This window comes from Mugil cephalus, chromosome 12 (genome assembly GCF_022458985.1).
Source record: "Mugil cephalus isolate CIBA_MC_2020 chromosome 12, CIBA_Mcephalus_1.1, whole genome shotgun sequence".
NCBI classification, from domain to species: Eukaryota; Metazoa; Chordata; class Actinopteri; order Mugiliformes; family Mugilidae; genus Mugil; species Mugil cephalus.
The window spans coordinates 5,451,550-5,477,483 of record NC_061781.1 but is presented as its reverse complement, the minus strand read 5'-3'; the positions used below and the strand labels follow the sequence as shown (position 1 = coordinate 5,477,483).

General features: G+C 40.3%; 1 protein-coding gene across 1 annotated transcript; it reads right to left on the bottom strand.

The window, feature by feature from the left end:
* Positions 1-1,226: 1,226 nt before the first annotated feature.
* LOC125017421 (integrin beta-2-like) lies at positions 1,227-22,697 on the bottom strand. The gene is made up of 16 exons (XM_047600557.1): positions 22,663-22,697; positions 19,143-19,194; positions 18,755-18,852; positions 16,494-16,695; positions 16,062-16,232; positions 15,351-15,592; positions 14,919-15,077; positions 14,720-14,815; positions 14,539-14,628; positions 14,286-14,423; positions 13,322-13,512; positions 12,253-12,485; positions 3,015-3,234; positions 2,660-2,871; positions 2,309-2,475; positions 1,227-1,661 (listed from the first exon to the last, which is right to left on the bottom strand). The coding sequence occupies exons 2-16, from the start codon at positions 19,189-19,191 to the stop codon at positions 1,596-1,598; spliced, it is 2,334 nt and encodes a 777-aa protein (XP_047456513.1). The 5' UTR covers positions 19,192-19,194; positions 22,663-22,697; the 3' UTR covers positions 1,227-1,595.
* Between the last annotated feature and the right edge of the window lie 3,237 nt (positions 22,698-25,934).

Sequence of the window (25,934 nt, the reverse complement as noted above, 5' to 3'; positions counted from 1 at the left end):
GTGATGTTATATTTGGTTTATATTTCTGAAGAGGACATAAATACACCATCTTTTCCGTACATATCTTGCACTTTCCTCAATCCTCTTCAGCAAATGTTTGAAATCCTGGATCGCCACTCCCTGGTTTGAAATTGGCATTTCCCCAAATTGGACTAAAACGTGACCAAGACGGATTGGTCTTCAAATGTTTACAAGTATCGAACCAAGTATCGATCATATTTAATACAGTAGGGTTATCTGTATTTTTCCTCAGGCTCTTCTGATCCGTTGAGTACAAAAACAAGTGAAGTGGTAAGCTAGGCCTCACTGAGCAGGATTCCAAGTTTATCCAGGCAGGGGTGTTTTCAGAAGAGAAATAAAACTTGATGGACTGCATCTGAGCTGCCAGTAGCACCACTGGATGTTTGGGCATTGAAGGCCTCCTCGATCATATGGATAAATGTAATCTTGGACATTTACTTTGCCAAATAAAGTTGGTAAACAATTTTCTTGTCCTAGTAAATAAAGAGGAGGGAGGGGTAAGGGGATATTTTGGAATAAATAAAGGAATTTAGGACGAATGTTCATTTTTAGGCTATTTATCCTGCCAATAATGATGTCCAGCGCTCTAGAGATGAGGCTGTAGTTTCCTGCAGTGACTCGGTAGAAGTGGATGAGTGTGAGAGAGACATGTGAGACCTATGTCAGGGAGGAACAGGTAGGGAGGACTTTCTCTTCTTTCTAGGGCGCTGTCCCAGGGGATTGAAGGACCTGAGTGGCCAAGGGTCGGGACCGACCCGTCCACCAACGATGGGAGAGTTAAGTCTAAACCACAACTCCAACCTCTAGCTGACCAATCATATTAATTTTGATGAAACTGTTTTAATAGTGTGAAACTACTGAAAAATCATCCTTTTCTGGGACGTTAGCCAATGTTGACTGAACAGATGAGGTCCATGTGCATGAAAAATTCCAAAATATATTTGAATAAACAGCTGAAATTGACAACAAGACGTCGTTATAGCTGTTTTTCGAGAAGAATTAACAAACATGCTGACGTTCCTTTCGGGAAATTTAAACTTTTCTGATGTAACTCATCACTACTTATTTAGTACCAACACTGAACTCAACAGGGTGACATATAGACATGAATAGACATGTCTGCAGACTATACTCTTTTTATGATAATAACAGTGATCACTGCAAAACCTCTGTTCCATTTAAAATAAGGAATACTTTACATTTAATTTCTTAATTTATTCATTTTCTCTGAATAATACATCCCACTGAAAAGCTGTGCTTATACATCATTATGTCCTGCATTTTCTACACATATGGTACAAAAATAGACTGCATTACTGTAAATATATAAAGCAACACTGTTTCTACTGTATGATAAGCAGTGAGCAAATATGTCAATAGTTATTGGACAAAACAATGCAACCGCAATTATTTTTCTATAATGTCTAGACTAGCAGATTCATTTATCAGTAAGAGAATATGCAACAGCAGTAGCAGTAAAATTATCTGTAAATGACGACATTTGCAAATAATATAAAAGGAACAGACACAAATCAGATGCAGTAAAATGTGCTAAATTCTCTGCTGGTTTTCCTTCATTCTCCAGTGAATGTAGGATTGGCCATGTTGGTGGTGGCAGTGTGCAAGATCGGGTTGTCGGCCTGTTAACAAATAAAACCCAGTGATCAGAAAGAGTTGTTTGATGATTTGAGGACATTTTTTCTTGAAGTCAGTTTATTTCAAGATGTCACATCACTAGGAAGACAGTATACAGTATGAGTGGTGCTCTCAGGTAGATCCTTATGTGCTGCACATGTGTTCACCTCCACAGGGTTAGTGTTACTGACTGACACAGGACACTAGCAAAGCTATGGTTATTTGTTCAGTTATTTCTTGTGATTAACATAATTCAAATTCACATTGCAGATCAATCAGAGACACAAAGGCATAGAGATCTTTTTTAAAAATAAAGACTATTTAAAGCTTACTGTCCTCATCAGTGAAGCAGATGAGAGTCTAAATGGACACTGGAGAACTGTGTGAACTTTGGTCTCCTGCTATAAAGTTAACAATGACATAATCCTGACCCCCAGTCCTGACTTCCACAATCTTTGTGACAGAAAAACAGAATATTTCCATTAATAGCTTGTGTCAAGAGACAGACTAATCTGAATATTTACCTTGAGTCTATTAGGTATCCGAACCTAAAAAGAGGCATGATTTACTGCATTCTGCTTAACAACAAAGTATAGATACAGAAAGAAAAAAAAACAGCTAATGATTTAAATTGTTAAATAAATTGTTTCACCTCTCTCCACTTGGATTTCTTCTTTTCATTCTCAAATTTCTTGAACTCTTCCAGGTCCTTCATGTAGAGGAGCACCTTGATGAGCATCAGCATCACAATGCCAATAAAAGTAATTCGCACAACGGAGCCTCCGATAATCGCTGCAACATTGGGCGGTTCCGGACATTCTGTGGGAGTTACAAACAGCAGAAAGTTTCACATGATTTCAACACCATGAAAGGAAAAGGTTATGTAGTACGTGTCCAATAGTTTTGATTTGTGACACATATAATGATGTTTTAACACGGTGCTCTATTCTTATATAAAGAGTTTGCCATGTCTGAATTTTCTGTTATTTCATCAGCAGCTTACCTCTCTGTTTCAAAACTTCAGCTCTGTAGTTATCTTCTCCAACCAACTGGTCCAGCCTAAATTTGATCCAGCATCCCTCACTGTCCTTCTGCTGACACTCCTTGGTTGTTAAGGTGAATTGGTCTACCTTCTCTACCTTGGTATTCCTACACTCCATGCTACAGATTGTTTCAAAGGGACCGGAGCCAAAGGCAAGACATTCAATGCAATTCCTGAAAACAAAGTTAAGTCAGTTTAGAGTTCTCATCATAAGACTGCAGTGGAGATACTTTATTTATTTATGTATTTGTAAATTGTTGAATCAAACAATACATAATAATTTGAAAGTGACAGCAGAATGAATGTGTTAGCTTACAGCTTGGTCTGACATGGGTCTGGGCAGCCGAGACATGTCTTGCAGAGTGGAGGCTGGTATCCCTCTTTACATACACAGCGGTTACACACACAGGACCCTCTGCCATAACACACTGTGTTGTCTGAGGTACGACAGGCCTCATCAGACTTTTTGCATTGACAGGCACTGCCCTCAAAGTCAGAGTAACATTTGCATATTCCACAATCGCAATCACCATTTCCTACAAGTAATGATAACCAGAGAGGAAAGTTACTGAGTTTACTTCCCTTACAAATCAGAAGATACAAAGGTACCAAATGGTTGTGCCAGTTGGCCGCTGGCTGTAGTCTGCTGGGTTCCCAAAATTCTTAATAGATATTTGAGCTATAGATGATTGGAATCTGGCACGTCATTGTGCTCATGCCCAGATCAGTAGCCCTTTGCAGCTACAAAGATTTCCTGACCACCACACTAATTAGGTCAGGGAGAGATTGATGTAATATGTTTTATATTTTTCCAGTTAAATTTCTTTTGCTTTGATAACAGCCTTGCATGCATTAGCATTCTCTCAATCAGCTTCAAGATGTTTTGCCTTCACTTCACTTTGCCACACTCAAACCATCTCAACTAAAATTAGTTCAGGTGATTGTGAAGGCCAGTTGTTCTGATGCAGCACTCCACCACTCTCCTTCTCAGTCTTCTCAATAACCCTTACAAAGCCTGGAGGTGTTGAAAGATAAATGGTGATCCCACTAAGCAAAAACCAGATGGTATGGCTTGTTGCTGCAGGGTGGTGTGGTAGCCATGTGGTCCAGTGTTTCTTGCATTTTCTTCTTTTTTTTTTTAATAAATAATTATTTTTAATAAATTACCAATATCACCAACATACCTCATTCACCTTCCTCTTATTTTGTGTGCCTCTCTAAAAAAAATTAAATCTTCCTTGGGTTTCTTGGCCCAAGCAATCCTCTTCTTCTTTTTCTTCGTATGAGAGGAAGAGCATAATAGTGTTTGAGAACTTTTGGTTCCTTTTTCTTATTTTACTATTCTTTTCACTTTGGTGTTTTGTTAGTATAGTTTTTTGTTAGGTTAGTGTTATTTTTAGTTTATTTAGTGTTTTAGGTTGGGTAGGTTTTTGCGACCAGGCGCCATGTGGTCTGGAGGGCTAACCAGGGGGTGGCCACCATGGCGGCCTCCAGTTTCTCCTCCCCAGCTCACTGCTGGTTCTCCCTGCACGGTGGAGGATGTAGCTTTGGCTGTAGGGGAGAGGAACGGCCACGGCTCTGTGAAGTCGGCTGCCCGAATGAACCGAGCCGTGGTCCTATTCTTGGAAAAAATAAGCACAGGATAAAGTTTCTGGTGGAGGAGGGACTGACGGTGAATGAGCTGTTTGAAGCGGTGCAGCTGCTCACACAACGTGCATCCCGGATCATCCTGTCCAATGTGCCCCCTGTATCAGTGGTGAGTTCTATTTCATCCTTACTGACTGCCAGAGGCAGTGCTTCAAGTAAGAATGTATCCAAGAATGTATTCATCTCGCGCAGGTCAAGTGGTTACACCAACAAAGTCACCTATGGCCCCTGATGACCCTGGTCACCTATATCTTCTGGTGACATCAGAGGATTGGTTCATTTTTATCTTCTCGCTTTGCAGGTAAACTGCACATCACTGCGCTAGCTAAAGCTAAGTGGCTATTTCCTTCGTTGCCGGTAGCCTTGCGACGTTTCGTCGGAGCTGCGAGCTGCGAGTTCTCCAAAGGCTGCAACGGAATCTGCCGAAAGGTTTGTGGTTTGCCGTGGACACATCTGCATCAGCTCATCGTCCTCGGTTGGATAAGTTTTCTTATTACACATTCTTAGGTGCAACCTGTTACTTGTTGGTTGTATTCATTTGTTTGTTGGTGGAGGTAGTGTCCTCGCTCCCTATCCAGGCATAATATTGTGTGAATCAGCTGTTGGCATTGCGTGTGCTTGCCATTAGTGTTGGCTATCGGTGCAACCTTCTTTGCACTCGCTTTGTTTTGTTGTTTCATTTAATGGTGTAGACAGTGGCCTCGCTTTCTCCCCCGGCATTTGTACTGCTATATTTTGTGCTATATTTTAATTTGTTGGTGAAGGCAATAGTCTCGCTCCCTTTCCCAGCATTTGTGAATCGGCTGTTGGCATTGTGTGTGCCTGCTGATGACTATCGGTGCAAGCTGTTTTTCAGTCTGTTTGTTCTGAAATTAATGCACCTGTACCGCCGTCCAGAGGGAAGCAGGGTAAACAGGTGATGGTCTGGGTGAAAACTGTTCCGAACAATGTTCCTGGCTCTGTTTGAGCAGCGAGAGGTGTAGATGGTGTCCAGGGAGGGCAGAGGGTGGCCGATGATCCTCTGTGCAGTTTTTGACCACCCCCTGTAGCCTCTTCTTGTCTGCCACAGTGCAGCTAGCATACCACACTGAGATGCAGTAGGTCAGGAGGCTTTCAGTGCAGGTTCTGTAGAAGGTCTCCAGCAGCTTGCTCTCCAGGTTGTTCCTCCTGAGCACCCTCAGGAAGTAGATCCGCTGCTGGGCCTTCCTGACCACTGCTGTAGTGTTTGAAGACCAGGAGAGGTCATCAGAGATGACAGTGCCCAGATACCTCAAGACCTTAGTTTTGTGTTGCATTTTCATTTGTTGGTAACAGTAGTGATTCCACTCCCTCTCCCAGCATTTGTATTGCACTTGTTATTTCAGTTGATTCACATTCATTAGCGGTTAGCCTTTTTGACCGTTTGCCCTACTTTTCTGATTGATCGGTGCACCGTGGGTGTATCTGTTTTTCGTTGTACTTTATTGGTGATGGCTCCCCCACACCCAGCTTAGGTTTTCTTACTTTTTCTTTTCTCTATTTGATTATTACCGCCGTTTTTCGCTCAGCCTACTTTAGTTTGTATATTGTGGTGCCAATTCGGTTGTGCCCGTTTTTGTGTCACGTAGCAAATACCCTTAACTGGTGAAGGCAGTGCTTACGCTCCTGCTCTCAGCCTAGGTGTGATTTTGTAGCTGGTAGCAGTGTTCCTGCTGAGGCTAGTTTATTTCCTGCAACATTCATTTGGTGGCGGTACTGTGTTCCCTCCCTCTCCCAGTGTCTTCCTGTTTGATTTTGCTGGTTGTCACCATGTTTGGCAACCATTCTTGTTTGGCCTGTATGGCTTCTCTGCAGCCTGAAGATGGCCATGATTTGTGTCCTTCATGCCTTGGCCTTGAGTATCTGAAGGAGGCTCTTTCAGATGATGCCTGTATGAACTGCAGCTTCATGCCCCAGGCAGTGAGGGCTGCCAGACTAGCTGAGATAGAACAACTGTTGGGCCTCAGCCCATCACTTGAACAGCTGACCCCAGCTCAGGGAGTGATTCCAACTTAGTCTGGCAGACCTTTCAGGAAGAGGGTTAAGGAGTCCAGCCTTGCCTCCAAGGTGGACCAGTTAACAACAGAAATTAATAATATGAAATCCCTCTTCCTAGCCTTGCATTCTTGGACTGGTCAAGGGGAACCAGCTGCTTCAGTTCCTCCAGCGTTCATCTTGGAGCCGGAGGAAGATGTGCTTTCCATGGCGGCGTCAGCTACCCAATTTGCTGAATATGAGCTGGAAGTGGTTCCACAGGATGTAGCCTCCCGTGCTTCCGCAGCAGGCTCCTGTTCATCAACCCACAGCTCTGCTGGTGGTTGCGAGGATAGCTCAATGGGAGCCATCATTCATATGGCCCTGGCCCATCTGCAGTTGGATCTACCACAAGCTCAGTCGGCTCTGGCCAGTGCTTTCTTCAGACGTGGTCTATTCCCCAACTAACTTTACTGTGCCTCCATCGAAGGAGTATCTGAGGGAATTGCACGCATGTTGGAGGGATTCTAGAGCTCTCTCTCATGCAACATCTGATGGCCGGACCCTGGCAGCCATGCAGGATGCACCCGAGTTTGGCCTGGGCCGCATGCCAGAAATTGAGCTCACTATAGCTGCTCTGATTGTCTCGCCCGATGAGGCTCTGAGGCCAGACACGAGGTGTCCTTGTCCCTAGTGTCGGGTTATGGATAACCTACTCTCTAAAGCCAATGACGCAGTGGCACGTATGGGATGCATAGGTAATTCTATGTCCCACCTGCTGCTCACTCTATCAGCATCCCCGCAGGAGGCTACAGTGGATGCTCCCGTCCACAATTTCAGCTACACTTCTCTGCAGTAGATCCCCTGTTGCAACCCGGGGGTTCTACCTGACTCACAAAGAAAGACGATGGACTCCCACATTTCTATCCTCGACCTGAGGGGTCTCAACAGATTCCTGAAGGTCTTGAGGTTCCACATGCTCAGCACTGCAGGAGTTCTGTGCACTGTTGCCAGAGGGGCGTGGTTTACATCAATAAACCTGAAGGATGCTTATTTTCATGTCCCCATAACTCCGCACCACAGACAGTTTCTGCAGTTTGCTTTTCACAGACATCACTTCATTTCAGGGTGCTCCCGTTCGGCCTCTCCCTTTCCCCACTGGTGTTCACCAGGTGCATGATGGCAGTCGCGGGGCATGCAGGTCCTCCCATATCTGGACGACTGGCTCATCTGTGCGCCATCCCAGTCTCAGGTGGTCCTGGACATGACAAATTTTCTGTGCCACATGGCCCAGCTGGACCTGAGGGTGAATTTTACCAAGAGTAGCCTGGTTCACTCGCAGAGCACACTCTTTCTCGGGATGACTCTCGATTCAGTCACCATGAAGGCCTGTCCGTCACCACAGCGGGTGGATGACATCCTCCGGCTCCTACTTTTGTTTCGGGAAGGCAGGTGGTTGCGGTATGTGGAGTTTTTGTGCCTCCTCGGGAAACTGACGGCTGCTACACCGGCACATGAGACTCAGAGTGTCAAGCTGTTGCCTTCTCTGGCTCCATGGAGAGAGAGATCATTTCTCCTTCAGGTCATGCCCTTGGATCCCATTGCATCTCGTCGGGAAGCTATCACAATGGATCCCTTCCTCTCGGGTGGGGCACTGTGTGGCAGAACCGGATGGCTCAGGGGCTGTTTTGGCATCCCAACCCTCTTCATCTGCAGCTATGGGTCTGGCCGCTGCAGGGCCCAACCTGCTGCTGACAGAGTGGTCAAATGCTGTCTGCAACACCATATTGAATGCCAGGTCACCTTCTACCCAGGTGCAATATGAAAATAGATGGCAGCTGTTCACTGAGTAGTATTCAGACAGGGGTGAGGACCGCGTGAACTGTCCAGTCCCTAAGATTTGTGGTGGTGTCGCATTGGAGACAGTTGTACATGATATTAAACAGCAAAGCAGAGTTTAATTATCGGTTCATCAAGTAGATGACTACGATTACACTCTGTTTGCTACATTGGGGATGCTTCAATGTTTTGTCTGTGGGAGAAAGGACATCTGGCCAAGACCGTTCCAGCGGCAACTCTGGGAGAAAGACCCATACCTGCTCCGAGGCGGAGGAGCTCCGGGGATGCAGGGCGGAATGCCGGCTCAGACATAGAAGACAGAGTGAGAGACAAATCAGTGCCGGAGAGACAAGAGCAGAGGGTGGGTGGAGATAAAGTTGTAGAGATGCCGTCTGGAGAGGTGAGGGAGACATGTGAGGTGAGGGAGACGGGAGATGGTGGAATCTGGTGAGGTGAGGGGGACAGATGAGGTGAAGGAGAGAGGGGAGGTAGTGGAGATGGGTGAGGTGAAAGAAAAGTAGAAAGCAGAGGTAGGAGAAATGACGGAGGAGGGTGGTGTGTGCAGTACACAGGATAGTGTGCGTGAGAATCTTGGTGATGGGTCTGCTGGTGTGTGTAAGACAACAGGTTGGGGACTTGTTGTCTCTTTGAGAAACAAGCGTAAGAATGTAGTGCAGGTGGAGGGAGGGAGGAAGGCTGCTGGAGACAGCAGCGACAGTGAAGCCTCCATGTCGGACAGCAGCGAGTTCTCTCTCTCCCTCACACAAGGACATGCTCCAGTAGAGCCACTGGAGACCAAAAAAATAATTTACACACAGCTCAAATGTTTAAAAACTTCAACCAAAGAAAAAAAGGCGTGAAAAAAAAAAAAAAAAAACTCAACTAGCACTTCCCTGATAGGTTCAACTTCTTCATGTCAGTAAAACATGTAATAAAGCAGAGCATCATCTGATTTAACTGATCAATAAATCTTCAGGTTAAAGAAATATTTCAGCAGTGTTAGAAAACAAATTAACCTGTAAACATGATTATGTGGCCTGTGCTTTTACTTATTAACGTTTGTGTTTTTAATTTTAAGGAGGGAGATTGGGAGAAAGAGTGGGAGGGGCAGGTGGCTTTAAGCCACAACATCACATCCAGTGGTGGAGTAGGCATCCTCCTCTCCAGGAGGTTCACTTCATCCTCTCTGGAGGTGGAGCAGGTGGTGGAGGAGAAGTGCCTGCTGGTGAAAGCTAAATTTGATCATTTTACTCTGGTTTTTATTAATATTTATGCGCCAAATAATGGAGCAGAGAGGAAGAGCTTCTTTGAACGTGTAAATACAAGACTTAACTGCTGCAGCATGGAGGACTTTGTGATTTTAGGGGGGATTTTAATTGTACTGAGGCTGAGTTTTTAGATCGCAACCATGCAGAGCCACATCCAGCTTCCCAGCACGGTCTTCTCCTACGGCCTGGTGGATGTGTGGAGGAGGATGCATGCAGACTGTCGCCAGTACACCTGGTCCTACTTAAATGAAAACAGGATTTCAGTTGCTAGGTTAGACAGGTTTTATTGTTTTAAACATCATTTTAATGTTTTTAAAGGTTGCTGTATTGTACCCTCAGGTTTTAGTGATCATTCTCTGGTTTTATGTGATGTGGTTTTAAAAATTAAATTCTGTTATGGTTTTAGACAAAGGTTTTAAAGAGGGTTTTAACTAGGGATGTCTGATAATATCGGCCAATATTATCAGCCGATATTAGCCTATTTTTGTAATATCTGTTCATATCGTTATCAGTTTTACCACCGATAATGAAAACAGATAACATAATGCCCAGGTTGTGCTGCTGCTCACTCCTGCTGTTGCTGCTTGTGGGGTCCTGAGACATTTACCGCCTGCATCGGTATACCATATCGGCTGATATCGGAATCGGTGTTGTCGGTGTTGTGTTGTCTTGTGTTGTCTTCTTTTAAAAGCAGCAGGGAAGGAAGAAGCTCTAACTCTCTGTTCTGGCTGTTAAAAGAACCTCCGGTCAACGGAAGCAGACTGGACGTCTCCAGTGGAGCCACGTCCGGGCTCACGACGACTCTACTTAGAGCAAGAGTCCTGGACCTGGAGCACCTGGTCTTGTTAGCAGGGCCAGATCTGGCAAACACCCGGTCCATGCGGGATGCGCTGGGCCTACGGTCCACAAGGTTGGTCCAGAGACTGTTGCAACAATGGAAGAACAAATTAACAATAAGAGAGAAGAGGCTCCTCACTCTTTTTGGATCGGGGAAGGGGCCGAACCCCACAGACCCATTCCCAGGAGTGTGGATAAGCCCTCAATCGAGTCAAGAGGATCTGTTGCCGAGAGAGACTTTTATTAATCTGAACAATGTGGACAAAAAGTCTCTCTGTAAGACATGTGTCAAAGCCCTAAATGAAAGGACACTGAGAGGCAGGGCAGGCTGTGCGTGGTCAGAGAGGTTCAAAGATGCTGCTTCTAACTGGAGAGTCCTTTAAGAGCCACCTCTGACAAAGAAAATTGTGGACTTAAAATGGCATATTCTTCAGGGAGCGATCGCATTAAACTCTTTTATTTCTGTCATCAATTCTGCTGTGTCCAACCAGTGCTCATTTCGTAGTTCCAGAGAAACGAAGGCTCACATCGTTTTTTAATTCTTTTAACAGATTTTTTTACACTTATTAAAGTTTTACAACCACTGAACTTATTTATGGGGCAGGGTACACAAAAGAAAAAAGAGAATGTGGCAACTTTTGAATGTTATCGTCAGAAGCAAAAATTTCCATTTACATAAATAAAATGGAAGGCCTGTTGGGTGGCAACGCAGCCTCAGTGTGGTGCAATGTTACAATCTGCGCTGTAGACTGAGGCTGGAGTTTAATTTTTATAAATTAATGAAGGATGTAAGAAGCTTCTGTGAAGTATGGCAAAAATATACTATGTGCAGTTCAAAATAATGAGCAAAGTTTTACAAACATACTGAGACACTCATATTTTGTTTGTTTGTTTATTGTTTTTTCCTCTTATTTATATTTTAATATATGTATAAATAAGAGGATTAAGTCTCATTTCGTGAAAATTTGCCTACCAAATTGAATAAAGTGTGGTTGTAAAAATCTTCTTTGTGTTCTCATCTATACAGTTGATGTTGAGTTGTGTTTGCAAACTGTGAAGCATTTAAATGGCCTCTAATCTGAGGCCAGTAATGAGTCGCTCTGCAGTAGAGGTCACTCTGAGGCTTCATACCCTGGGGTGGTCCCCATGAGAGACAGTTTCAAAGTAGCATTTAACAGATTTCTGGACCGAAACGTTTTACAGTAGTAATGGACTGTGGTTTCTCTTTACTTAGTTGACTTGTTCTTGCCATAACATAAATTAAAACAACAGTCAAAAGGGCTACTTCCTTTAGAGAACTGTGTATCAAGCGTACTTTATGAAGCTGAAAGAGAAAGGCTGGAAAAAGCTGCCATCAAACCAAACCAACTTGTTTGAAGCATCTTAAATATAAAACATGTTCTGTTTTTTCGTTTACTACATAATCCCATGTGTGTTCCCTCAGAATTTGTATCTACAGCATTAATTTACAATGTAGAACATAAAGAATGAAAAAAAAAATGTTTCCTCACTTCCTTCAATGCTCAGTCTTATTCAATTTTATCTTAGGAGCGGGTTAGGGTGGGGTGAGGGTATGCATGTGTGTAGTATGCTGTTTGTCGTGGGTGTGTGTGCACGTGCGTGAATGAGATTCTGGTGGAGATTCTGGTACATCTTTCATGTATGAAAAATGCGATATAAGTAAAGTTTGATTGACTGGTTGGTTGATTGATCGTGCTGAAAGTAAAGACAACATAACACAGACAAACTACAGTAGACTGCTACTGTTCACTTATGAGATGAACATGGATGCCATGATTAACAGTTTACAAACTATTATTGTTTTACACTGTACAACGTCCAATGTCACAACTTCTTATCAAACATTAGATTATCTAAGTTATATTTTTACACAATAACAAATCCTGAAAGTCTCATGACCTTGGCTTTGGCTTATTAGACAGAGAAGAACTGGGAAATCAGCAACCATACCTCCACATTGCTTATTCTTGAACTTTTCACACTGGTCATTGTCACACTCGCAGAATTCACCATAGATGCTGCTTCCACTCTCCGTGTTGTGGCACTGGCACCTGCCACATACACAGTCCCCTCGACCCTCACACTCCGTGCCGTTATTTCTCTGGCAGGAAGCTCGCAGAGAGGTTTCGTCTTTATCACCAATGACACATTCACAGAACTGACCAATGAAACCGGCATTGCAACTGAATAAGGACAAGTTAAGAAGATGAAGGTTTGTTAGATCACTCTCTGTGAGCTAGATCTTCTAACAGAATGTACAATCATATTTTTCAGTCATCCACACACCCTTTGAAGACTCTATATTTGTCTTTGTAAACAGGAAAAACAAACTCACTTTAAAAGTGCTGGAAAGAGCTAGACCTGCTATTCCTTCATGAATACTGAGGAATCTTATATTATTCTTTGAATATTATTCCACAGGAAAATGTAGGCTGTGAAAAGGAGGTGTCATTTTCTGCACCACAAATACTAAAAAAAAAACTAAGTATGGACCTGTGTAACGTCATCAGCTGTTTAATTGTTCAAAATAGTATCATCTTACTATAATGTGTAGCATTTTGAGGTTGTTCTTATATCAAACTAACAGGTTAGACTAGATAGAGAATGCAAGTACCAAAATTCAACCTTGATGACAAATCAACTGATGTGAGTTTGTTACAAAAATCAAATCAAAACAAGTTTGCCCTCTAATTACTATGGCTATAAGAATTCAGCAGGCCATAAGTAATACAGGACACTTACAATATGCTGATGAAATTAGTAGAACAATAGAAATACTAGTAACAATTAACTCCATTTTGTACAAAATAATTTCTGTAACTTATGAGCTTAATATTTTTGGTATCAGTATTTCTTACACTACTTACACAATAAGAACTAACATTACTGTGTAGTTTTCAGGAACCCAGTGGTTGTGGAAAAAGACTTAAAATTATATTATAAATTTATCTATTCCAAACCAAATTTAGGCAAAAATCACCATACACATACAGTCACTGAGTAGGAGGGAAATACTTACCTGCAAATACCACAGATGATGCTTCCATTCTGACTGCAATGTGGGTGAGCTTTGTCTTCTGAGTTTTCACATGGACACTTGCAGTTGGTAGATAAAGTCACTGTCAGTGTGTCTTTAATGCCCAGTGGTCTGATAGTGAAAGACTTATCCTCTATACATGAGTCTACAGTCACAGTAACGTCAAAATATATCTGGAAAAGGGATTTCAAAATGGAGTCAGACAATTTTTCAAGAACGAAAAACAGCATGAAAAATCCAAGGCACAATATTGTGATTTTGTAATTGGATATTCTCGGTAGGTGTTGGTTTCAGAAAGGTGTGTACCTCATCATTTATTCTGTTTTGTGGTTTTGCTTGAATTAGCAAACTAAGGCCTAGAGCAGAGCTGTTAAACATGTTTTAGTTCAGGGCCACATTCAGCCCAATCTGATCTAAGGGAGCTGGACCAGAAAAATACATTATGACAATGTTTACATTTAATGAATTATCCTCTTACAAAAACTTTTATGAACAACCTGAAAAACAACCCAAAGTAAAATAAGTTAAATTTTGGAGCAATGGTGCCATCTACAGTTCAGTTCTGAGTCTCAGAATCTGATAGTGGATTAATTGTGAATATCAGTTACTTTTATTGCAATTAATGTCTCAGTTTTATTTTTGCACTTTGCAAATTCATCCCACCGACCACATTGGACCTTCTGGTGAGCCAGCTTTGGCTCATGAGCCATATGTTTGACACCCTTGTTAATAACAACTGCAATTACACAAGGGCAGCAGTTAATACAATTAATTCAATTCAATTCTATTTATATAGCACCTATAACAATACAAATTGTCACAAGACACATCACAAAAACCAGCCTGCAACCTCTAGAGCAAGCCTTAGGGCACCTGAAACTGAAATGAATATAATAATAGCTGTGAGTGTTTTCTATACTTTCTGAACAACAATGTCAACACTGACCATTTGAGCCTCAGGCACATTGTTACAAACTCCTCTGCTGTCTCCTGTTGGTCCTGGATTATCACATATTGGGGTGTAGACAACTCTTACATTGTCAGGAAGACTGTCATAAGTCACGGTTACTTTAGAGGACAAACTCTGCCATAAAAATCAGTAAGAAATAATGCATTAATCACAATACAGATTTCAAAGATGCATTTGCCTTCAAATGGAGAAAGGTGGCAAACTGATGCACCATGCAAGGCCAACTTACATTGTAGGCTCTCTGAATCAACTGAATAACATTTCTGGAATCTGATGACAGGACTCCCACTTCAGATTTTGGAATAATTTTGGAGAGTTTCTATGAAAAAACATGAAAATGAAATATGAATCTGAATTTTAATGCAATGTTTCCATTGTAATTTGTACCAAAATGAATGGATTTCATTTACCTCATACACACTCTCCACATTTTGTGTCACTGCAAATATTGTCTGAATATTGTGCTTTTCTAACGCCGCAGCAAGTTGTCCAACAGATGGGTAGTCCTGCAAATAATGATCAGTAAAATCTTTCAAACATTGCTGACACCGCTTATATAATGAGAGGAGTATAAATCACTGAACCAATCTGTCATGATTCCACACATACCATCTCACTGCCTTTGACATAAAGACCGTTTTCCATATGACACTGTTCATCGTTGGGTTCCAGTATTCCAGCCAATTTTCCATCTCCAGCCATGTGGAATCCAGCATCAGTGGTCAGCACAATAAGCCGAGTGCTGCTGTTTCTCCAACCAATTTTATCCTAAACAAAAATATGCACAGAGTAATACTTTTCTGATAGAAATATTGATTATGTCTGACTCTTTAACAGGGAACACTTTAACACAGAGAAGGACACTACATAACAGACACTATCAGTAGCATTATAAAATCACCATCATAAGCTTGAGTGTGTCAGGACATTAGAAGAAATATTACTAACTCTATATATATAATAATAATATATAAGGTCAAGTTTAGATTCCTTGTCTTACAACACATATTTACACATTTATCTGTTTGGACTGGTCCTTACCCCACATACAGCAGCCTGCATCATGGCATCCAGACTCCCTTCAGGAGAGTCAAGGTTCCCAGAAATGAACTGAGCTGCCACTTTCCTTTCAAACTCCCTCTCCTCTGATGTCATACTGAGCACATGTCTGTAGCCAAAGGCAGCCTGACACTGCTGGTCATTCTCATCACATGGCTTTGCCAATTTTTCCTTGTTGGTGTTGGTGTAAGGAAGGACTGTCTTATCAACAAAGGCACCAAATCCTGTAATTGTAACAAGCTACAGCTTTACTCGTTGCATTTATTTATTTTAATGTGTTTAATGTGTGTCTGGCATTTCAGACAAGTGAAATGTATCAAATAAAAACACACTGACATGTAAGGTGACACTTCAAGACTCTTAAAATACAATATGATACATTTTGTGTAAATTGTACTAACAGGATATCAAGAATATGTACTAGTGAAAGCAAGAGAATGACAAAAGAAATAAGTTTAACCTGCAGCTGACAAGACCTCACTATGTCTATACTTTTTAGTCTATTGTTCAAATTACACCACATCCACTGTGTATTATACCACCAGCGGCCTGACTAGTGAAGAGTCCATAACTCAACATCTACCACAAGTTATTGTTACACCACAGAGCACTGTTTAATTACATCATGTCTGTGTTCTACAGTGCATCAAATAGATGGTTCATGTTATTAGAGTAAGATCACCACCATCTTACCTATTTGAGCATGCCGAGTGATTCTTTTCAGAGCAGCAAAAAGATCATTGCCGAGTTCTTTGATTTTCTGCAAATCATCTTTCATGGAGTAAGACAGGTCCATCAGGTAGTAGAGGTCCACTGGATAACCCTGAACTCTCCTAAAAGCAACACGGAAGGTTTGTGGAAGCCCTGTGAACACAGACAAGAAAGAAATTCAACTAGAGCTGTTACCATGGTCATCAAGTGGAACAATAGGAAAATAATTTAAATTCAGTTTGATAATTGTCAATTAAAACCAGACAGATTAAAACTAACAGAGAATATTAAAAACCTTTGATTGTTTGATTTTTACAAAATATCTGTGTTTTCCCCCAAATGCAGAGACTGGCAGTGACATGGAAACAAACACAGTCTGCAGATCAAAGTTTAGCATTAACTGATTGCACAAACCCGGACGCAGCTGCAGGTTAATTTTCTGAGGACTCATCTGGACTGGTTCTTCATTTTTAAAAGACATAGACAGAGGGACACTCTTGGTAATGTCTGGATAGTTGAAAGGAGAGATGATTTCTTCATCGTCGCAGCCCTTTTGTTTCAACTGGTCTTTGGTGTCACATCGCACTGCTTCCTGCTCTCCTGGTTTGGTGAAATTCTGCAATAAATGAATAGTGTCAGTTTGGCCAGATTGGAATTGTCTTGCTACCTCAGTGTACACTCACTTGCCTCTTTATTAGGTACACCTGTTCAGTTGCTTGTTATTGCAAATAACTAATCAGCCAATCACATGACTGTAATTCAATGCATTTAGGCATGGAGAGGTGATCCAGTTCAAACCGAGCATCAGAATGGGAAAGAAAGGGGATTTCAATTACTTTGACAGTGGTATGATTGTATGTGCCAGACAGGCTGATCTGAGTATTTCAGAAACTGCTGATCTACTGGGATTTTCACGTATAACCATCTCTAAGGTTTACAGAGAATGGTCCAAATAAGAGAAAATATCCAGTGAGCAGCAGTTTTGTGGATGTAAATGCCTTGTTGATGTGAGAGGTCAGGGGCGACCACACCGGGTACCACTGCTGTCAGTTAAGAACAGGAAACTGAAATTACAGTTCACACAGGCTTACCAACATTGGACAACAGAAGACTGGAAAAACGTTGCCTGGTCTGACAAGTCTCAATTTCAGCTGTGACATTCAAATGGCAGGGTCAGGATTTGGAGTAAACAACATGAAAGCAAGGATCAATCCTGCCTCGTATCAACAGTTCAGGCTGGTGGTGGTGGTGTGATGGTGTGGGGGATACTTTCTTGGCACACTTTGGGCCCCTTAGTACAAACTGAGCATGGTTTAAATGCCACAGCCTACCTCAGTATTGTTGTTGACCATGTCCATCCCTCTATGACCACAGTGTACCATCTTCTGATGGCTACTTCCAGCAGGATAATGCATCATGTCACAAAGCTCATATCATCTCAAACTGGTTTCTTGAACATGATAAAGAGTTCACTGTACTCCAATGGCCTCCACAGTCACCAGATCTTAATCCAATAGAGCTCCTTTGGGATGTGGTGAAACGGGAGATTCACATTATAGATGTGCATTTGACAAAACTGCAGCAACTGTGTGATGCTGTCATGTCAATATGGACCAAAACCTCTGAGGAATGTTTCCAACACCTTGTTGAAAGTATGCCACGATGAATTAAGACAGTTCTGAAGGCAAAGGGGGGTCCAAGCTTTTACTAACAAGGTGTACGTAATAGTGAGTGTATAATGTGCTTCTAACATGTTGCCATGTTTTCAAATGACACCGCTCAACAAACAAGCCAAACATCAGCAAGAACTGCATCCAAAATAAAGTATTCAAACCATAGCCTTTATAAAGATGGACAACAGAACAATTCCTCGTGTATACACCAACATTTCTTTCTAACTAGTGGGGGTAGGGCAGAAAAGCCAGTGAGTGACTGTGCTGATCAGACTGTGGTTCCAAAGACACAAGATGGCGAGTTTGGCCAATGCTAGGAAGTATTTAAATGAGATTTGTAAAGTCTCTATGGTCAGATTTGGGACAATACTTATAATAAAATAATAAATAATAAATTTACGCCACAACCACTGTCACTACTGCAAAAAAAGAGCCAAAGTATAATTCACCACACTGGCTGCAGAGAACACACAAACTATTTATTCATAAAGTTAAAAGTATTGAAATTCACTGACCTGGCTCAAAGAGAGGAGAATATAATCTGAGAGGAGAACTACTTTTAAAACATCTTTGTGGTCATACAACATTAAAAACATTTAGTATTTTTATATATGCACTGAAATTATGGAATTCAAGTAAACATCCTACAGGTTTATGAAGAAAATTAACGTTGTTGTGGTTGAAGTATGAGTTTCGCAGAGTTCTCAAAACAAAATCTCTCTCAAATAAAAACTAATTTATGAAGTTACTATTAAAATAGTAATACCTGTGTATGGCCCATACAGATCTTTGGTTATACTGAGTGTGTCTGAATGGTGTCTTTGGAGTCAAAGCCAGTTGTGTTAATATGAAGCCTGCAGCAGGATGAGGTGTGATATCATCAGCTAGTAAAGAAGCTGATGGTGGCCTGTTGTTTGTAATCAGCCTGAAGTCATTTTATTGACCAATGGTGGACAAATCAGTACCATCTTGTATTTCATTTACATAAACTTTCTCTCTCACCAGCTTTTGGCACCATGCACAGAACGGCCCAGATCTGATACAGTCACTGCAGGAGTTGACAACTGACTTTGTGCAGGTTTGTTGTTGTTGACACAGCGCTGCAAATAAAACCACAAACCTGAACAACATGATCACACATTCAAATAAACCTTTTGGTATCTCTATAGATTGTACAAATAAATATTTTTAATATGTCTGTAGATTGGCAGGGATGGGGGGCTGAATGTCAGAATCCTTAGGCTTAAGAATTTCTGGTTTAGAGTAAGTGAGAATAAATAATCACTCAGCCTGAACATCCTTTGAACAGCCACATCTTTCCACTGATGGATTAATTACAGATTTATTCATTTGCAATTAAATTATCTAACTTTTATATTTTAAAACTTACCATTGTGCTCCATCATGAGGAGCAGAAGTAACAGCAAACGACGATCCATGACCTGGTGACAAAACAATACATTTTTGCAGCCATTAACCAGCAGATGAGTAAAATAATGATATTAGATATTACATAAAGGTCAACAATGAACCAATCACTTCAAAACTGCATTAAAAACAATTTAAAACACTCCTCCTGAAAATACACAGAATATGATCAAATTATTTCATGTTGCAAAACTGCTCAATTGACCCTAATCATCCATAAATATAATACAAAAAATGTATATTGTAACTTTTTGTTCATACCACATATAGGCATGTATATTAAAACAAACTTTTCAAATTGAACGTCTTTACATAGCCCACAGTCCACTGGTACATGAACTACACAACAGCGCCTGAACCTAGTACCATTTCAACAAGCGGTTTCTACAAGTCTAAGCTGTGTTATTAGATTTTACTTCTGCTTTTTATTCCATGTTAGTAGATATCTATTGAAAAGACCTCTTCAGACAGACTTATGAAAAAAAAAAATATATATATATATATATATATATACACATATATATATATATATGTATAATAGAGAGAGAGATTATTATTCCTTATTATTCCATAATTCTTTCCGGATTACAGCATTTTTCATAAGTCTGTCTAAAGAGGTCTTTATATATATATATATATCTATATATATATATATATACACACACACACACACACACACACATATATAATTACTATTTGACATTCATTATTTTTCTGTAACCACTCATCCTCTAACACAGAGATACCGACAACCATTCACACTCACACCTACGGCCAATTTAGAACCACCAATGAACCTGATGGGCACAACTTTGGACGACAGGAGGAAACCTGAGTACCTGGAGGGAACCAACGCTGACACAGGGAGAACACGCAGACTCCACACAGAAAGGCTTTAGGCCAATAGATTCATTACACCAGGGCCCCAAATAAAAAGCACTTCCTCTTAAAATATCAAACGTCCTTGCAGCATCACACTATGAAGTGGCAACACCAAAGAAATGAGCATTGCTCAGCTGATATGTGTCAAACAACCATCAGTAGCTCACTGGTTTCCTGTGCACAAACAGTGTGACAACACTGCACCATAAAACCATAAAGGAAAGACTGGCAGAGCAAAGTGTTAGGTTAAAGATACACATCCTCTTTCTGACACAGGCTGAAAAAAGGTTTGTGAGAAACATGTCTGTGAAGGTTCTCAGTCACTCAGGTCACAGTAACCCAAAAGGCATTGCATTTAGGTAACTGGACTTGCAGAGTAGCTTCTTCAGTTCTGAGAGACTAGTGGGAAGTTGAGGTTCAAATACAAAACCCCATCCGAAACTTCCTTTGCTTGCATTACGAATGGTGCTGTAGCAAAGCTATTGTCAGTGTGATCCTCCAGTTTCAAGGTGTGAATGTTGTTGAAACTTAATGGGGACAGAAGTAAAAACTGTATTGTAAATAGATGGCAGATTACATCTTAGTCCACCTCCTCTGTTTAGAGAAAGTTTTTCCACTTTTTCCACTCCTTTACTCCTCTCAAACCTTCTGTCCTCTCTGGGTAGAACAGTGATGTGAGAAGGCTCACTACTGCAGCTTCTTCTCCTGGTTAAAGTGACGATTCACCATTCAATACAAAACACTGGCTTTTGTCAAATCAGATTTCAGCTTGATGGATGGAGAGGTGGCAGGTTTTGTGTCTAGATCTTTACGGCATGTGGTAGCCTGATTCAACTCAAAGGTTGAATTCAAAAGTTATGTGATTTGAATCAACACAGATATCTGTCTATAGTCTGTATTTAGTTGAGCCGCGTCCAGCAATGACTCTACATTTTTAGTTTGAACCAAAAACATTTAAAAATCCAAAAATAAAGTAAAAGATTTAAGTACATTGTGTCTCCTAAAAGTTTACGTTTGCGTCAGACCTACTCCAATTTTTGAGAGAGAATTAAAGAATGAAGCATAGAGTAGGGCTGCACTGTATGAAGCAGACTAAGTAGATTTTCAGTCGAGTTCGCTCATATTAGCTATACATGGCAGAGGTTAAAAGTCGCTTCCAACTTCTGTAAAGCAAGGGCACAACTAATCTTCTGGATTTATGGGGTAGTCTCTTTTGTTTGCATCTTTTTTGACAACCCCTTTTTAGTGATTTTGCTAGACTAAATGGCTGAGAGAGTTCTTGTTGCCCAAAATGTTTGGGGAGCAAGTATACACACACTTACATGGTGTTTGGCCTTTGGATTTTAACCCGCCAAAGTGATTACACTGGGAGAAGTGGGCAGGCATGCAGGCCACATCTCACACAGTATTCTGGATAAAAGCCACGGCATGAAAGCACTAAAAGAATTTTTTTAATTTTTTTTTTTTGTTTTTTTGTTTTTTTTGTAATGAAAAAATAATAAATTGAGGAATTGACTGAACATAATGTTCTATGGGTGTTAGTTTCTATCTTGTTGTGGGGTAACCAGTCAAGTGACATTTGGGAGTTGTCATATAACACATAATCATTGGTGGTTGTATTCCATGTATCAGATTAAATACAACAACTGAATGATGATAATAGTGAAAATTCTGCATTAGTGAAGAGATCTGGGATCATTCAGACTATATGAGGCGGTTGGATGGTTGAAGGTTATCAGGACTAAATGGAGGCATGATAGCAGACAAACAGATCAGCTGGAAACACCTGGACATCCCACAGTCCAACCGTAATTAAGTAACACATTGTATTTAACTTTAGATGGACATATACTTGTTACTTCAAGATGTTTTTACTTAACTTTAATACATACAGTATTTTGCTCAATTAAGAAAACTTGGAAGCTCATAGACATTTGTTCAAGTGATTTGATGTGATGTAGGAGACAAATAATCTTGTCAGTGAATCAGCATCATCTTCAAATGAAGGTGAATATGAAGTTCTGGCTATAGATCAGGCTGTGACAGTAGCTTGTAAAATAAGCATCTGTCAAAGTGCTCCGGCCCCTTTACAAGTGTTTTTTATGGGTTTTTCTGCAGTTTTTCCTCCTACAGCTTATGTGTGTTGGGCAAAGTAAAATATGTTTGAAAATGAAATTCACAGTTTTTTAAAATTCGCAAACCTACAAATATTCACTCACAGTTTTGTTTCTTTCTTGTTGTTCAACTTCCTCTCAAAGACCAAGAAGCCTGTCTTCCTCATGTCGCTGAACGTAGTTAACCAATCTGTCACAAACTAGTGCCGCTGTTACTGTGTGTTACAGTAATCTGACTTTTCTGACTTCTCGTAATATTTTGGAATTAAAAGCTGATCACAGTAAATTAAATCGAATGCAAAGTATATTATTATAGTAGTATAGTATATTATTTCCTCTATTAAGTTTTACGTGCAAAATGGAACCACCACTTTTTCATTTAAGAATAAACAACAGGAAAGATCAATAAATAAAAGGTGAAAAGGATCATAACAACCAAGAGTTTCTTTACTAAAACAAGTGATTTCTTCATCAAGTCAAACTTACCAGAGATGGTAAGATGGGCCGCTGATCTGAGGTTGACAGTTCTGCTAAAAGTTAATTGGTCTAGATGAAAGACTACACCACATGACGGGAAGTGTGAAGCAACCAGTGTGTGAATTTAAAAACCTCTTCATCCCTATCCCTGTTTTTCTGCCTCCTGTGCGAAAATGACATTTAATAATAAATGGTTTGAGGGCTGTATGGATAATTTTGATCACCTGTGACGCAAACACCAGTGAGATTATGGGGTGCCGTTGGTAAAACTGCGCGTCTTAAAATGAATATGCAATCTTTCCCATATTTAGCTCCATAACAACTTTTTTTTTTATCACATTTAATGTTAAATCTATATCTATATATTAAATATAATTTAATTTATAGTTTATAAATATAAACTGTAATTTATAAATATAAACTGTAAATATAAATGTTAAATATAAATATAAATGTTAAATATAAATGTCAAATGTTAAATATAAATAAAAATTTTAAATGTAGCGCTTGGAGAAACTAAATATTCAGCAAATATGCTAATTGACGCTGCCGTTCAGCGGAAGTAGATTACCAAAATAAAACTAAAACTATCTAAATAGATAGCTAAAACTATCTATTTATGTAAATGCCATTGTATTTGCCTTTGATAATAATTCATAAATATGTTGTTGGACAGGATAAAATGTTAAAAAATGTTAATTCATGTGTTTAAGAAGAACGGGTTAATTTAATTGTATTTACATAGTTTGTTTCATGGCTGCAGTTGTAATCAGCCCGGAACTAATGTTAATTGCCTTTGTGTTGCTACGGCGGCCAAAATGATAACGCTGCGTTGCAAAGCATGGTCCAAGATGTGTTAAGGACCTCTCTCACGACAAGCGGCCAACGATGTATTTTGTATATATTTACACAGCGCAATTTTTATGCTTTGTTATTTTATGTGCAGTCATTATTGCAAACTGATATATTTTATTGTTTATGTATTAGTTCTCACGGCATGAAAGCAAGAGGGCGAGATGAATGGAGAAAAGCCTGAATAAATGCCAGTTTCAAAGAACCCGATCCGTGTCTGTCGTGACGAGAGCTACAATCTAGGTAGCTATGGCTCAGTAGGTAGAGCGGGTTAGCGGTTCGATCCCCTGAGTGTGCCATATGCCGAAGTGTCCTTGAGCAAGATACTGAATCCCCAGTTGCTCCCAGTGCAACTGGCGCTGGTGTGTGAATGTGTGTGTGCTTGTGTGAGTGAATGGGTGGATGTGTCTCTGACTGTAAAAGCGCTTTGAGTACCTTTGAGTAGGTAGAAAAGCGCTATATAAGAGCAAGACCATTTACCATTACATAAAACTAGCAGCAGATGTGGCTGGCGCTTTGCTAGATTAGTTAAGCTAATGCTACTATATCTGGACAGAAATGTCTCCTCAGTGCTTCACCAGCCCTGAACAAGGCCAAACAATTTAAAAAGCATGTAAGCGCTCACTCTCGTTTATTGTAAAACTTACTGTTTTTTTTTTTTTTTTTTTTTTATTTATTTATGTTTTATTAACTTGTTAACTTGTCAGGATAAACAAGGTTGCATCAACAACAAAATTGACCATCCCAATATTAGAGAAGTGATCTGGGCTTCAAAGACTGGTTCATCTTCTAAGACCATGACTGTGAAGGATGGACTCAGCAGGTGCGTCATCCAGGAGAAGAACATCTACAGTTTAACGAGTATGTCGTGTCCAAATTTCATGTGTCTATTGATGTCTCCAGAGAACTTCATGAGTTTGACTGCGTTATCATCTGCACGACCAAAGGACTGAGTGTTTCCATTTTTATGAACTGAAACCCAATGAGTATTCTGGAAATAAAGCATGTTCTGTCACCTGATATCTAAAGTTGGTGTCTGATTATTTTCACACGTTAAAAATGACTATGCCAAATAAGAGCAGCACTATAATAATTATCAGATATAGAAACTGCATGTGTAGAAATATAGAGCATATTACTAAATGACTGTGTCAACAACATATTGTGTAATTGATGGATTTTATATTGGAAATGTGGTGACAAAACAGCAGTTTTCTGTGCTTGGAACTGGTAACAGGTAGGTACAGGAATGAGCAAGATGTCGGTAAGCAATCACAATTATATTCTTGTGTTTGAGATATAAACATGACAATTAACTTCATGAATGATAAAGATAGCATTTAATAGGTCAGAGTTCATGATTATCTTATTGAAATGCTATAATTTACATTTCGCAAGCAGTCTTCGGTTTAGAATGTTGCACAACCTCCATTTGACAAGTGGAAGATGTAGCTAGATCTTCTGCATCCATTTGGTGTGCCTGAAAGATAAAAAATAATAATTAAACACAATTTTTCAGAGCTACAAGAGATTCACAAAACATTGTTTATAGATAAATACTGGTGTTTGAATACTAGTAAACACCTCGCACAAAGATTAAAAGCACAGTTAGTTGAGTTTGCTCAACTAACAGTGGGTGTCACTGACCCCGGAGCAGTGCCATGTTCAGCACTGGTGGAGCCATGAGGACACACGGAGCACGGAGCAGATAGTTGTACCTCCACGCTACACATGCTAAGGTAGTGGGAGGACTTGTACCGGTTCTGTGGTTCAGAGCTGTGACAGCGGCGCGGTGACGGTCCCACCAGAACACTTCAGAATGAAGCTTTTATTTTGGTAATCTACTTCCGCTGAACATCAAATCTATTTATATTTAGATTTAAAATTTAGATCTAACATTTACTAAATGTGGTTAAAAAAAAAAAAAAAAAAATCGTTAAAAAGAAGCTAAATGTGGAAAAACTGCGTGTTCATTTTAACACGCCCAGCTTTACAAACGGCATCCCATATCAGATTGCTACAAAATTGTCAGAATAAAGATGTTTATTAATACTGTTAATATTCACCTGGAACAGAGTAGAAAATATATATTTCTGTTCTCACCTAAAAAAAAAACACATTAGCGTAAAAAACACCCATGATACATGAGTAGCCCAGTTTAAATATCAATTTGTAATGTAAAATCTGACGAGTAACTGTGGAGAAGTATTCAAACAAACTTTATTTATATAGGACCTTTCATGCAATAACAGAAAATGCAACACAAAGTGCTTCACAAATAAAAACATACAAGCAGTACAAGACACAAATCAAGAACATTCCCGCTCTCTCCCCACCCACACACACACATATACAATGTAAGAGCTGTTGAGACATGGCAGGGCATTTGTTCCTCAAAGAATTCATAAAATATTCTCAAAAGTGATGGG

Bases quoted from the DNA above. Each gene is read 5' to 3' on its own strand.
- LOC125017421 (XM_047600557.1), bottom strand. From the start codon at position 19,191: ATGGATCGTCGTTTGCTGTTACTTCTGCTCCTCATGATGGAGCACAAT. The intron at 16,233-16,493 runs GTTTGTGCAATC...CTGTGTTCACAG, and splicing joins TAACCTGCAGCTGCGTCCGG to GGCTTCCACAAACCTTCCGT. The intron at 2,476-2,659 runs GTAAGCTGCTGA...TAACTCCCACAG, and splicing joins TGAAGTTTTGAAACAGAGAG to AATGTCCGGAACCGCCCAAT.